The sequence below is a fragment of the Penicillium crustosum genome (assembly GCF_028827405.1).
Source record: "Penicillium crustosum strain IBT 35664 chromosome Unknown utg000003l_segment0_segment0, whole genome shotgun sequence".
In the NCBI taxonomy this organism is placed as follows: Eukaryota; Fungi; Ascomycota; class Eurotiomycetes; order Eurotiales; family Aspergillaceae; genus Penicillium; species Penicillium crustosum.
This window is the reverse complement of record NW_026623124.1, coordinates 4304204-4317524: the sequence shown is the minus strand read 5'-3', so window position 1 is coordinate 4317524 and position 13321 is coordinate 4304204. Positions and strand designations below refer to the sequence as shown.

Sequence of the window (13321 nt, the reverse complement as noted above, 5' to 3'; positions counted from 1 at the left end):
TATAGATTAATTATAAACACTTATACATCTCTCCAAATTAAGTCCTTGGGCAGTACGCCTAGGTTCTTTTGTATGAAAGGTTAGGTATAAAGCTGAACTACGAGTGCTGAATCGACTCGCATGCCTTGAGCATACAGCCTTTAGCGTCCCCCTCTTCAATATATACACCGTTTAATCCGACAAATATCTACCCAAACATAATAAACTCGTGAAATCGTGAAGCGGACTAGCCGCGGCCCAGACAACCACACGCCATTGGAAATAAAGGAGCACAAAAACACCATAGACAAAACAATCAACTATCTTCATCAGGGGAAATCACTATCTCCGGCGTAGACTGTGGCCTCGGCGATGAAGTTGTGGGACTGACATCAGACATGGATGGTGCTCTACTTCGTGAGATCGGCGTTATATTTGACGGACTCGATCGTCGCTGCCACCCTGCAAACGTGGCCACAGGAGGACACTGCAAGGTTGATGACCCAAATATGCCCCCACTCGGGAGTGAATTCGAATGAGCTTGACGGGATTTTGGCCGCGGGATGGCTGGGGTAGGGACTGAACGGCGTGTCGGACTACGGGGCCTCCTTGAGCTGCCCTCGCCATTATCCACGGAGCCCCCGTTGCTTATGAAGCTTGCAGCTCTTGATCGGTTGTCGGGTGTAGATGACCTTTGATATTTGTCTATCTGCTTTTGGAGATCTGAGTTTTTGTATCTTTCTCCTGGGGTCTCGGGGTAAGTTGTTTTGGCTTCGGGTTTAAACCCCGTTTTCTCGATTTGGTTGTGGGCTTTGGTTGTCATAATGGCACTTGCCGCCATGAGGAAGCGGGCAACCTTTCGTCTTCCTCCTAAATCGGCCTGAGTGCCAATGGTTTGATTGGTAGTAGGACGGCGTATTGTTGTCATTTCGATATCGGGATCCTGTCTCTCGGCATTTGCTCTAGACTCTCGTCGAGAACTGCTTCCGGTATCCGAAACAGCACAATCACAATTTCGGCATTTCCCCACGATAGTCTCTTCTTGCTGTCCATCTTCCTTTCCCGCAGCTTCTATATCCGCAGAGAGAAGGAGATATAGTGATCCTACAACAGCGAGGGCCGTACCAACGATTGGGGCCCATTGACCTAAGGATTCATCTGTTAGTAAATTCATGGTGCTAGTGTTTTTAATTGTTAAACTCAGATAAGGGACAGCATTTACTTACCAATACTTTGTATGGGCTCTGTTTGGTACTGTACTTGCGTACTCCAGAAGTTCATCTCGCCTTTGACGAGAATTCCCAGAACTGCTGCAGCAAAAACTGGTATCTCGATGAGAGCCAGCCACTTGCTTATCTGGTTGGTAATCCCATTCATGTGGGTGATGGTAGCCCCGTTGGTTCCCAGAATGGGTTCATCTGGCTTTTGCTTAGGTTTTCCATTTGAGAACTTCTCCCAGTTATCATCCAGAATTTTGATCCACATGGATACTAACGACAAGATCGCAGGAATGCAGCATGCAGCTGCAATGAGCGTAGTAGCATTGAATGACAGCTCGTGAGGCACTGGGATCACGTAGATATTGTTGGCTGCATCCAGCCGCAATGGTGAGACTGGACCGTTCTCTGGGGTACAAGCAATGCCACAGTTGGCGCCATATTGAAACTTACCACCCTTTTTGCCCCCTGTTAAGGCCCAGTGAATACTTGCCGGGTCGTCATCTGGGCAAATACTGGACTTGAGGCGCATGAATTCCACAATCAAGCTTATTAGTCCAACTAGGAGAAGGACAGTCCACAGAAAGATGATATCACGGCCGGGGTTGTTGAAATAGGTCCGAGAAAGCCTGACAGTGGCTGGGGCGGTTAAGATGCCGATTGCGCACAGTTGGAATGCCCCATAGACATCCATATCCACAGCGCCTATAGAATATTAGATTCATTGATTGTTTCGATGAGTCGGACCGGACGGGAAGCTTCAACTGTGGCAATAGGGTCGTTCGACTCACCGTCGACATGAAGCGCAGCAAGCACAATCCCGTGAAGAGCCGCAATAGCGGGGAAAAGTAATACGGCGGCAAGACAAGCGTTCCGAATCCATTCTACTTTGCGAGCGACCACACAGGCTGCAATCAAGACATAGTATCTGGAGTACGTGTTAGTATACCCTGGTAGCACTGCCAATCTCTTTGTGGAGAAACCCACAGGACTCGGGTCCCTGGACCGTATTGACCGGAAACCGGCCAGGCGCAGACAACCTCGAGATGCGAGGAACTTCCGACTGTAGTCACGTTAGGGGGCGATGCAGGAGCACGATGCACGAGTGTATTCTCTAGGAAGGAGGCAATGGATGGAATTGCGGGCATTGCATGTTATCCACCTCCGGTGACGGTAACTTTATGATAAAGCAACAAAAAATGCATATATTGGGATGTTGTTCTCTAATCGTGATAGTGAATTAATGGGGCTCGATGTGATCTCATAAGAAATGGAGAGAGACAGAAAGCAAGGAGCCTTCGAGCCGTCTTATCGACGAAGCGCTACTCCGCAGATTGACCATGATCAACGAAGCGAATAGGGGACCGCACCCAGGGTGAGAGATATTTTGTCAGCAACAGCCTCATCTCGGATTTTGGAGCCTCGGTCAAGCTGGGATTGGGTAGCCTCAGAAAGAACCTTTATCGCTAAGCTCTAACGCTCGGAACGACAAGTGCTCCCGTGATATTGATTTGGGCGGGCGCAGCAACCCGGGCGTGAATACGAGATGGGGCGATCCCAGTTCCCGCTGATTGGCAAGTTAGACTCTGTCGGTACATATTGTGAAGGGGCTGTGTCTGTCGGGCGATTTATCGGTGTCCTAAGGGGCAAAGGGTGCTATGATGTAGAAGTAGAAAATGTTTTAACGAGTCAACTCCACGAGAGAAAGACTGGGACTGATATTGCCCGAACTATGGGTCGGCCAAGAGCAAAAGTCAACATTAAAGTGACGGTCAACTTCCTAAAGTTGACAGTGCGGGGTTCCCAAGTCTCACCAATTGCCAGTAGTCTCTCGACTCTTATTATTGGCATTTTTTGTCAACAGCAAATACAAGCTAATCAGAAATGTCCACTCTATCCCGTGCATGTCTTACTCTTTTTTGATTGCCTTTCTTGTTGAGGCTCAGGCCATCGGACCTCTGGGCGAAAATTTTTCTTCCTATCCCAGTTCTTGCCATCGCAACATTTGATTAGCGTCGAAGAAAGTGATTTAGTGATTTACTTGCCTGGATTCTAGTGCAACTCTAATAAAGCCCATCCTTGATCCACAAATCCACTTCCAACACGGAGATATTTCACACCCTCCCAGACCGTGACAGGGCCTTCATTAGCAGCTGGGCTCCCACTTATGTGCCAGGCCTAGGTCGCAACCGTTTGAACCTTGTCGATGTGATTATGAGGGGCAGTTCACTCGATTTCCCCACATTCTTGACAGTTTCTTGATTTCGCCGGCATTCAACCACAGGAGACAAGAGGATAAACCACAGACGAAATTTTCCGGATTTTTTATTGACAGGAAGCAAGACCGCCATATTTGTCGCGAATTCTTTGCACGAGAGAAATGTGTCTGCAATAAAGACAAGAGTTGAATTTTGACATGCAAATATCTCTTGTTCCACATTCTGGTATTTTGTCACCATGCCTGACTGCGGCTGAAGCCACGATAAGAGAGGCTGACTTAGTGCCTGTCGACCACAGCAATTACCTAGTGCATGTTCTTCAAGTGAACCTCGGAAAGAGAAGCAAACATCCAAAATGGACGACGAACTCGATACATCGAAAATCAAAAGTTGGCGATCAATCATCACCCTAATAATTTTTGTTATTACTAGTAGGTGCGCCTAGGCCTACAAAGCGAGGTTGAGACTTACTTTTCCTTCTTTGCGTGCAGATATCATTGTCCTTTTCCCATTTCATATCCCTCTATACCTGCCTCGATGGCTCACAAACGGGGTTTTGGATGTATTGAGTGCCATGCGCATAATACCTCATCGGACTCGCTGTCGATCCAATGACAAGCAATCGATTTTCGTGAAATTTCGCTTTCCATTGAACTTTATCACGGCACCTTTAATAGCGGATCTCTTCCTCCTCGCTATTTTAGCTATTGGCCGAAAAGAGGTACATGATGGAATAGTCGGCGCAGACAACATTAATCCCATTGATATCATGGTCTTCTTCCTTACACTCGCCTACATTGCCATCTCGATTGACGCCTCGGGCCTCATCAGATATCTTGCCTTCAAGGTTCTCCAAAAGGCAGGCAAGGTTGGCCACCGTCTATTCTTTTATCTGTTTGTCTTCTTTTTCGGGTTAGGCAGCTTCATTGGAAACGACCCAATCATCCTGTCCGGTACAGCGTTCCTCGCGTACATGACCCGCGTGTCAAGCAATATCGTCCACCCGAGAGCCTGGATCCACAGCCAGTTTGCCATAGCCAACATTGCCTCCGCAATTCTTGTCTCCTCCAACCCCACCAATCTGGTCCTTGCTGGCGCCTTCAAGATCAAGTTCATTGTGTACACAGCCAACATGATTGTCCCTGTAGTTGTGACGGCAGTCGTTCTTTTCCCGTTCCTGCTATATATCATTTTCGCCGACGAATCCCTCATACCTCTCTCTATCACGATGCATGAGCTGTCTGAAGATCAAAAGAAAAAACCACCCGTGAACCCCAACATTCCTCATGCCAGAGGAACCGCCGAAGAGAAAGAGGAAACTGATGATAAGGAGGGAAAACAACTCTCATTGGAAGAGATCATGAACCCATTCTTAGACAAAAAGGGTGCATCCTTCGGGGGACTCATCATGGCCGCCACGCTTATAACCCTCCTGGCAATCAATGCATCAGGCAAAGAGAATCCCGTTTTCTGGGTTACATTACCCGCTGCTTTTGTTATGTTCTGCTGGGATCTCGCATTTGGTTGGCTCCATCGCCATAGCACCCGTGAGATTGCCGCAAGGGGTCGACGAGAGGTTGAAAACGCACAGGCAGAGCGAGAAATGCGCAAACTAGAAGAGCAGCAAGCATTACCAGCAAATATGGACCCGGAGACGTTGGGTTTGGAGCAGTCCGAGCAATATGACGCTACAGGCCTGCGCCACGGCAGTGAGCACACGGATGACGATATCTCGCTTGAAAGTCCCAATAGTGATATCGCCTCAAAAAAGCCCTACCTAGAATGCGGGACTCAATTTTCACTCTCTGTCCCCGTTGACAAGGAGAAGTTCCCGGAACTACAACCGCCAGGCGGTGTTGTGATGGACAGCAAAAAACCAGCTCGTGCAAGTTCTCCCGAGGCACTAGACTCGAGACAAACTACCGACACGACAACAGATGAGGAGAAACGGGGATATCCATATCATCAGGACAACGGCCCGCGCACCTTAGCTTCGCTCGCTGGTGATATCTATCGCTGGTCACAGGAGACGTTCCCTACTGTGACAGTCGTAGTATCCCACATGCCTTTTGCACTAGTACCCTTCGCTTTCACAATGTTTATTCTAGTCCAGGCGCTTGTCACCAAGGGCTGGGTGCCGGTTTTCGCGTACGGATGGGACCACTGGGTAGAAAAGACTGGGACAGTAGGCAGTATCGGTGGAATGGGATTTCTATCTGTGATTCTGTGCAATGTGAGTATTGACCAATCCGCTTGCCATTCTTCCACTTCCACGAGGCACCCGCTAACTTGTCACCTTCTAATCAGTTTGCTGGCACAAACATCGGCACCACGATTCTCCTCTCGCGTGTTATTCAAGCATGGCAAAAGATCCATGAAGTTAGCGGAATCCCCATCAGCGATCGGACATGGTGGGCGACTATCTACAGCATGGCACTCGGAGTCAATTATGGCGCGTTTAGCACTGCGTTTAGTGCTTCGCTGGCTGGACTGCTGTGGCGGGATATCTTGGCGAGAAAGCACATCCGTGTCGGCAGTCTGGAATTTGCCCGTGTGAACCTTCCCATTATTGCCATCTCTATGGTGGTTGGATGCGCAGTTCTCGCTGGAGAAGTGTACATTGTCAGAAGTGACAGCCCCCACTTGTCGGCTTGATGTGTGGATTGCAGGAGGCTGTTTAGATGTTCTATAGATTATGATGCTCTTGATGTATGTTCGGAGTGGCTTTTTATCACCCGACAGGCAGACGATCTTACGAAGTCAATGAACCCAGAGGTATCTCTAACGCATGTTCTCATTATGAAATTTCCATTTATTCAGTGGGGCTGTGTTACATTCCATCAGTTGATCGACTCTCCCACGACACCGTCACACTGCATGTCTAATCATGCCATACTAAAAGCTTCACTCGTCCACAAGGGACTCAATGTCCATATCCTCCGAGCGATAGAAACCCAAGGCATCAATCATGGGCTTATCATCAAACCGATACAGATAGACCGGTTCTTCAGTACCCGCAAAGTGCTGGTATCTGTACCACGCCGGAACACAGAAAGTATCACCCTGCTCCCAGGTATATTCCTTCTCACCAATAGTCGAGCGTCCCTTGCCGGTGATGACATGATAGACAGCGGACGTAGTCTCGCGCCGGGAAGGCGAAGCCTTAGACGCCGAAATGCGCTCGGCACATCCTCCAAGGACGCGACTCACTATGAAAACCATTAGCCATGTTTCCATCCACCGCTCCAAATAATAAAACTGTGAATACATACCTTCGCGACCATCCTCCTTCAAATATCTCTTAGTAACCCAATCCCCAACAACTCCATCCAACTGCGTCTTCATAGTAACCCATGGGAAAACCAATGGTGACGTGTTGCTATCAACATTCTCCGCAGGATAGCGAGGCTTATCGAAGTGCTCTACGAAGTGCACAGGGAAGTGTCTGAAGTTAGGCAAATCCAATCCGTCCAGCCACACCATAGGTCCAGAACCATCTTTGCCGTGGTCATGGTAGTTCCAGGTAGGTGTGAGAATGACATCTCCGCGCTGCATTGTGATGCGCCGGCCGTGAACAGCAGTAAAACCGCCCTGGCCTTCAATAATGAACCGCATGGCAAAGGCCGTGTGTCGGTGAGCTCGTGCGGTTTCGTTAGGCATCACTAGCTGCAGACCAGCGTAGAGGGTGTCGGTAGTGAAGGGGGCATCTTTGATAGGATGTTAATACCAGTTATACGCAGTGTATAGTGGATAGAAAGGTATAACACAATGCAAAATCCAAGGATAACTTTGTACATACCTCGAGCTGGGTTGGTAAGCATCAACACCCGGCGCTCAGCCTGGTCTGCTGGGACGAGCTTTCCAGCGCGCTCCAAGTTAGGTCTGATCGCGCTGTACTTCCAGACATTTGGCACTGTTGTTGGGTTTGGTGCTGGGGGGGTTCAGACGCGCCATCTGCTTCCACAGAGGGAGGGTCTTGCTCGCTTCGAGGTCAGCGAGAAGCTGCTCCTCTGTGTCGATGACACTTTCCACGTGAGTTGAAGACATTGTTGGAGTTGATATGGTATTCAGAAAGATCTTTGGATTGTACTATCTTTTTTCTATAGAGAAACGATCCCTAAGATATATCTTGAACACTTTCCTAGGACCGTCGGCTCTTGCTAAAGCTCGGGGCAAGATCGGGTAGTCTTCCCCGGTGCGTTACCGACTGAGGGGTCATAAAGGCGATAATCCGACGGTATGCGCTGTTGATAAGTTCTAATTATTTTTTTTTCTTTGGAATAAAGCAAGTGATAGTAAGAAAGATGGTGTCCAATGGTCAGGCCGATGGCCATGTTTCTCAGGCATCCTTGAAAGTGAGTTTCTCATCCCATAATGGCAATGTGAGATTCGCGGACATTAACGAATCAATAGACTCCAACATATCCCAGCAACTGCCTTGAATTTTTAAATGATCCATTGGCAGGTGAAAAGACCATCCCTGCGAAGGTCCACTTAAACATTATCGTCGTCGGCGCTGGACTCGGCGGACTAGCAACAGCCATCGCTCTCGCAAGTTCCGGCCACACCGTGACTGTTTACGAGCAAGCACAAAAGCTTGGAGAAGTACTAACTCTCTTCCGTTGATCTTAACCAAGGCTAATCACATACCTCAGGTCGGAGCTGATATCCAAATACCATCTAACTCAACTCGCCTCCTGAGCAGGCTCGGCCTAGACCCATACTTGAAAGAGTATGTGACGGAGCCTGAATCAATTTCTTTCCGACGGTGGCAATCAGGAGATGTCATCGGGCTCACAAGACTTATCCCGAACTTCCGAGAACAGTTCGGCGCGCCGTACTATGTGATTCACCGTGCGAACTTCCATTCTGCGCTGCATAAACGTGCCCTGGACCTGGGTGTCACAGTCAAGGTTGCTTCGCGGGTTGTGGGATATAATATCGAGGGACCAAGTATCGTTCTTGGGAATGGTGAAACTGTTTCGGCTGATTTGGTCGTTGCCGCAGACGGTATATATCCCCACGCTCTTACGATATATATGATCTACTCTAATAGTCTGTAGGTGTCAAGTCGGTTGCTCGTGGAACTCTCGATCAGAGTGGCAAACCCACTTTCCAAAAGACTGGATTTGCGGCGTACCGAGCTACTGTGGACGTGGAGCGCATAAAGGAAGACCCGGAGCTTTCTTGGCTATTGGAAAAGCCGGCTCTCAATATCTGGTTAGTAGAAATATGAAAGGGTCTTCGAAACACAACTGACCCTTTTTGTTAGGATTGGTGATCAGCGGCATGTAATGACATACACCATCGGAGCCGGAAAGTCTTTCAATATGGTTCTTTCTCATCCAGATGACAGCGATCCCTCAACATGGGATCAGCAAAATACTCTTAGTGAGATGAGATGCGAGTTCCAAGGATGGGACAGCCGGTATGAATCTATGATCGTTCTTGGTATTATAATCTTATTAATATATTTCCAGACTCGAGAAGATTATTGGACTCATCGAAAAGACCATCAAATGGCCACTGATCAGTGGAGTCCCTTTATCTCGCTGGGTGAATGGCAAGGTGTTGATACTAGGAGACGCAGCACATGCAATGCTACCTTACATGTCACAGGGTAAGTACAAAGCACAATTAATCTTGATAGTAGTCACTAAAGCCGCACAGGTGCAGCTATGGCTGTCGAAGATGGCGCAGCACTAGCACGATCTCTGTCCAAAATCGAGGACGCCACCGACATCCCGAAAGCATTGAGTATTTTCGAAAAGGTCCGCATCGAGCGAGCTGGAATGATGCAGGAGGCGAGTCTTCTGAATGGAAAGCTGTGGCATTTCGCCGACGGACCGCTTCAGGAAGCCCGTGATGCCGCTATGAAGCCCGAGATTCTGGGTTTGCCTTTCAGCCATAGTCCTAATCAGTGGAGTGATCCGGCGACTCAGATGTGGTGTTATGGATATGATGCCGAGCAAGAGATTGATCAGGCTTGGAAGTTAGAATTGTAAAAAAGGCTGTTTCCATAGAGAATATACTACTTCCTCTTAGGCGACTACATATTAGAATTTATCCAGGGCCTTGTATTGGATTATACTCGTTCCTTTCTCTCTTCGCTCCCCCTTTCAAGTAGTACACCGGTAGACTGCTAAAGGAATGTTGATGAATAATGATTTTCCTTCGCCTTTCCAAGGTTGTTTATCAATATTAGTCTAGTCACTGTGGGCACCCGATCCCCAGAAGAACACTACATAGCTCGCACACGAGGCCGAAATATCATTATAGCCATAATATTTCGTCATGCTAGTCAAACCCCAATTTCCCCGCATCTTCTCATCTCTCATCCGGTTAGCTACTATAACCCCATCCCGGAACAACACCCGGCAAACCCGGTGTACCCGATCTATCCCCGGTATAACGACAATAAAGAGCCATATAACCCCTCAACCACCGGAATGAATACCTCTGTTATCCAATTCCAATTAAAATAAACCAAACATCAAGACCGAAAAAAAAATCTCCGAAAACATGTCTCTCCCATGGAAACGCCTAATCCGCTTCATCGCCACAGACGGCCGCACCCTCCGCGGCGAACCAATCCTCCCAAACCCAACAACAGACCTAGGTTTTATAACCGAGTCCGACAAACTGCAAGCACGTGTAATCGAAGGCGACGACCTGTACGATACCACAGGCAAAACCCGCGTCACAGATGAGATCGTCTCCGTAAAGACTGTCCTAGGCCCATTGGCGCAGGCGGATGTTCCTATTCTGCGTTGTGTCGGATTGAACTATGCAAAGCATGGTAGGTTTCCTTATCCTTTCTAGAAAATAGAGCAAACACCCCCAAGGACAGTTACTTATACATATATCCTCCGTGTCTACAGTCAAAGAAGCCGGCCGCACCCCACCCCCATTCCCATTCATCTTCTTCAAGCCAAATACCACAATCCACGACCACGGCGCACCAGTGACAATCCCACAGATTGCCCAGGATTCACAGGCAGATTATGAAGGCGAGCTGGTAAGAGACTTCCCCTGTTTACAAACCAAATACCCGGCCCTAGGTCCACTGATCTCAATATGAATACTAACAAATGCCCATAGTGCCTTGTAATCGGCCGCGACGCCAAGAACGTCTCCCCAGAGGACGCGCTTTCCTACGTAGCCGCCTACACAGTCGGCAACGATATCTCAGCACGCAAACTGCAGCGCGACCCAGCTCTTGCGGGCCGTGTCCCGCAATGGGGATTCTCTAAGGGATTTGATACGTTTGCACCGCTTGGACCGTGTCTTGTTGCTGCGAGCGAGATCGCTGATCCTAGTAAGCTACTGCTGAAGACGATTGTTGATGGGGAGGTTAGACAGGAGGAGTATGTTGCGGATCTTTTGTTTGATTGTGCGTATTTGGTGTCGTATCTTTCGCAGGGGACGACGCTGCAGAAGGGGAGTGTTATTATGACGGGGACGCCTGGTGGTAAGTTTTATCTGTTTTGGTTTTGTTTGTTTGGCATTGAATTTAGTTGAGCTGACTCCGGTTTTATAGGTGTTGGCGCTGGTCTTACGCCACCCAAGTACCTTGTTCCTGGGACGCAGATGGATGTTGTTATTGATGGGATTGGGACGCTGAGGAACGGCGTGGTGTTCGATTAAGATGGATTATAGGATTGGTGGTTGACGGGGATTGGGGGCTACATTATAGACGGGTAAGACATAGAGATCGGCATCGGCAGAGGACTTGTTAGCAGATCCAAATTTAAGACAATATCGCAAGAGAACAACCTGACTTGGCTGGAAAGGGAGGCCCGCAAGTGATCATCCCAAGCTGTGCTGTAGAAGTGAGGCGCAGTTGTCTCAGGGTGGACCAATATAGTCACTAGCCTTGCGTTCCTGTAGTTCATTTTCCGTTTTGGGTCAACTTGGGAGTCCCAAAAGTGGAAAGGGGCCACACTAATCCTTACTCGTACAAACAAACAGTCCTCGGACATAATACCGGGATACTACGAATACTGGGAGACTATTGGAGTAAACAAACACGAGTCAAACGAAACGAATTTTATTCAATGTTCCTCTCCTGCAATATGCCCTTCATTGTTTTGGGGGCTGTTTGCATTCCACGAGCATGATCTTCATAATCATAATTGTCCTGTCGCATGTGCATGTTCGAGGTCTCGTCAAGAGAACCGTCCATGACTTGCCAGCATGCGCGCAAGGATCGTAAGCATATGTCTTATGGCCGAATGGGGTCCATCATAAGGTAGTATTGCGCAAGAAGAAAATTCTATGAACATGGAAAAAAATGGGCAAAATGTGAATGCGGTCCACTAGGGACACGCGAAATGGTAAAAAGATCCAGGGTCAAACGAGTGGACGAAAGGTAAAAGAAAGGCCAGGTCTCTCTGAGAGATGAATGATTGGGTTCTCGGAGAGACTGGGAAAGAAGGGTAAAAAGGTCACAATAAAGTGAAAAGAAGGGGATAAAAGAGGGAAGAGTCGTCAAGACCATATCCGTTTGCGCAATCTACCAGAGACGTATCCGTTGTTCATATTCATAATCATGGCCATCAAAACCAACGCGCGGTCGACGCAACGTTTAGTGGATGTACCACTTGGCACCAGAGACACGGCCCTTGTCCATGGGGGCCAGCTCACCGAAGAGGTGACGAGACAGATCGACGGAGGTGTTGTCGCAACCCATGCACTTGTCGACCACAATACCAGTGGCGGTCTGGCCCTTGTATGTGATGGTAACGGTCTTGCCGCAGTCACTGTCGGTCATGATACCGTGAGGCAGGGCGAGAACGTTCTCAACGGTACCATCGTTGGTGGTGCCACAGGAGCTGGGGTTGGTGCTGGTGGTGGCAGTATCGTAGAAGGTGATCTCACCGTCGCAAGGGGGAGCCCTCAGAGCAGACGCCGGTGCGGGTGCTGATAGTGGTCCCGGTGTTGGCGGCACTGGTAGCAGCAGGGGCAGCGGTAGAAGAGGTCTCAGCCGGCACGACGGGAGCGGCAGTGGTAGAGGTCTCAGCCTGCACGGTGGGAGCGGGAGCAGCAGTGGTGGTGGATGAGGTGGTGGTGGGCGCAGCCTGCTCTACCTGCTTGGCAGGGGCCTCAACAGTAGGGACAGGGGCAGCGGCAGTGGTGGAAGAAGAGGTAGTGGTGGGCGCAGCCTCCTCTACCTCCTTGGTGGAGGCCTGAACAACGGGCGCAGTGGTGGTGGTAGGGACTGTGGTGGTGACCGCAGGGACGACGGTAGAAGTAGAAGTGTGAGCGGCGTTAGGGTAGACGGTGGTGGTGACATCGATGGTGGTCCATACGACATCAGTGACGGTCTCCCAAACGACGGCGCGTTTGGCAACGGGGGCCGAGTAGCCGGTCAAGGCGAAGAAAGCGCCAGCAAGGGCGAGAGTCTTGGTGATAGGAGCCATTGCGAATGAATCGGAATAGATGACTCGAGAGAGTGTGTGTGTGAGGTTGTTTAAAGGATTGATCAACTGCACAGCAGGAAGGTTGGGGCACTCGAAAGGAATGTGAGTGAGGAAGGAAGGAATGGACTGAAAGAGAATAAAGACAATTTGGGGGAGTCTCGACTTTATAAAATATCAAAGGTAAGGCACCAAAGAGGAAAATGGCCCACTTCAATGGTCACCAACCTTGGAATGTCCCCACTTTATCCAAATCCATGGTCCAAATCAAGCCACGATCCATTGGACAACACATTGCCATTCCTTACACTCCCTGGCTACCTAGGTATGTAGCTAGGTATATTGTACTCCGTACTCCCGTACTAAATATCCTACATAGAATCCTACGTAGCACAAATCACGGGAATATCACAATCGCAACTCCTACCCGAGCCGGACGCCCCGGTAGATTCCCATTGGAACAAAAAAATGACCAGGGGCTTGTGCG

General features: G+C 49.1%; 6 protein-coding genes across 6 annotated transcripts; 3 read left to right on the top strand and 3 right to left on the bottom strand.

Moving 5' to 3' along the window:
- Positions 1–295: 295 nt before the first annotated feature.
- Positions 296–2344, bottom strand: N7487_008716 (uncharacterized protein; the record flags this gene model as incomplete). Its single annotated transcript, XM_056876446.1, has 4 exons — positions 296–1125; positions 1206–1901; positions 1988–2124; positions 2184–2344. 4 exons carry the CDS (start codon positions 2342–2344, stop codon positions 296–298), a joined length of 1824 nt encoding a protein of 607 aa, XP_056728634.1.
- A 1426-nt stretch (positions 2345–3770) lies between these two features.
- On the top strand, positions 3771–6070 carry N7487_008715 (putative arsenite efflux transporter ArsB-like; the record flags this gene model as incomplete). Its single annotated transcript, XM_056876445.1, has 3 exons — positions 3771–3846; positions 3907–5648; positions 5723–6070. The coding sequence occupies 3 exons, from the start codon at positions 3771–3773 to the stop codon at positions 6068–6070; spliced, it is 2166 nt and encodes a 721-aa protein (XP_056728633.1).
- A 249-nt stretch (positions 6071–6319) lies between these two features.
- On the bottom strand, positions 6320–7462 carry N7487_008714 (cupin domain-containing protein; the record flags this gene model as incomplete). The annotated part of the gene is made up of 4 exons (XM_056876444.1): positions 6320–6624; positions 6688–7122; positions 7215–7284; positions 7313–7462. The coding sequence occupies 4 exons, from the start codon at positions 7460–7462 to the stop codon at positions 6320–6322; spliced, it is 960 nt and encodes a 319-aa protein (XP_056728632.1).
- A 257-nt stretch (positions 7463–7719) lies between these two features.
- N7487_008713 (uncharacterized protein) lies at positions 7720–9420 on the top strand (the record flags this gene model as incomplete). The annotated part of the gene is made up of 7 exons (XM_056876443.1): positions 7720–7797; positions 7829–8020; positions 8071–8425; positions 8479–8635; positions 8688–8843; positions 8896–9035; positions 9086–9420. 7 exons carry the CDS (start codon positions 7720–7722, stop codon positions 9418–9420), a joined length of 1413 nt encoding a protein of 470 aa, XP_056728631.1.
- Positions 9421–9937: 517 nt separating this feature from the next.
- Positions 9938–11062, top strand: N7487_008712 (fumarylacetoacetate hydrolase family protein; the record flags this gene model as incomplete). The annotated part of the gene is made up of 4 exons (XM_056876442.1): positions 9938–10214; positions 10297–10433; positions 10517–10886; positions 10956–11062. 4 exons carry the CDS (start codon positions 9938–9940, stop codon positions 11060–11062), a joined length of 891 nt encoding a protein of 296 aa, XP_056728630.1.
- A 940-nt stretch (positions 11063–12002) lies between these two features.
- N7487_008711 (RlpA-like double-psi beta-barrel domain-containing protein) lies at positions 12003–12837 on the bottom strand (the record flags this gene model as incomplete). The annotated part of the gene is made up of 2 exons (XM_056876441.1): positions 12003–12261; positions 12296–12837. 2 exons carry the CDS (start codon positions 12835–12837, stop codon positions 12003–12005), a joined length of 801 nt encoding a protein of 266 aa, XP_056728629.1.
- Positions 12838–13321: the final 484 nt, after the last annotated feature.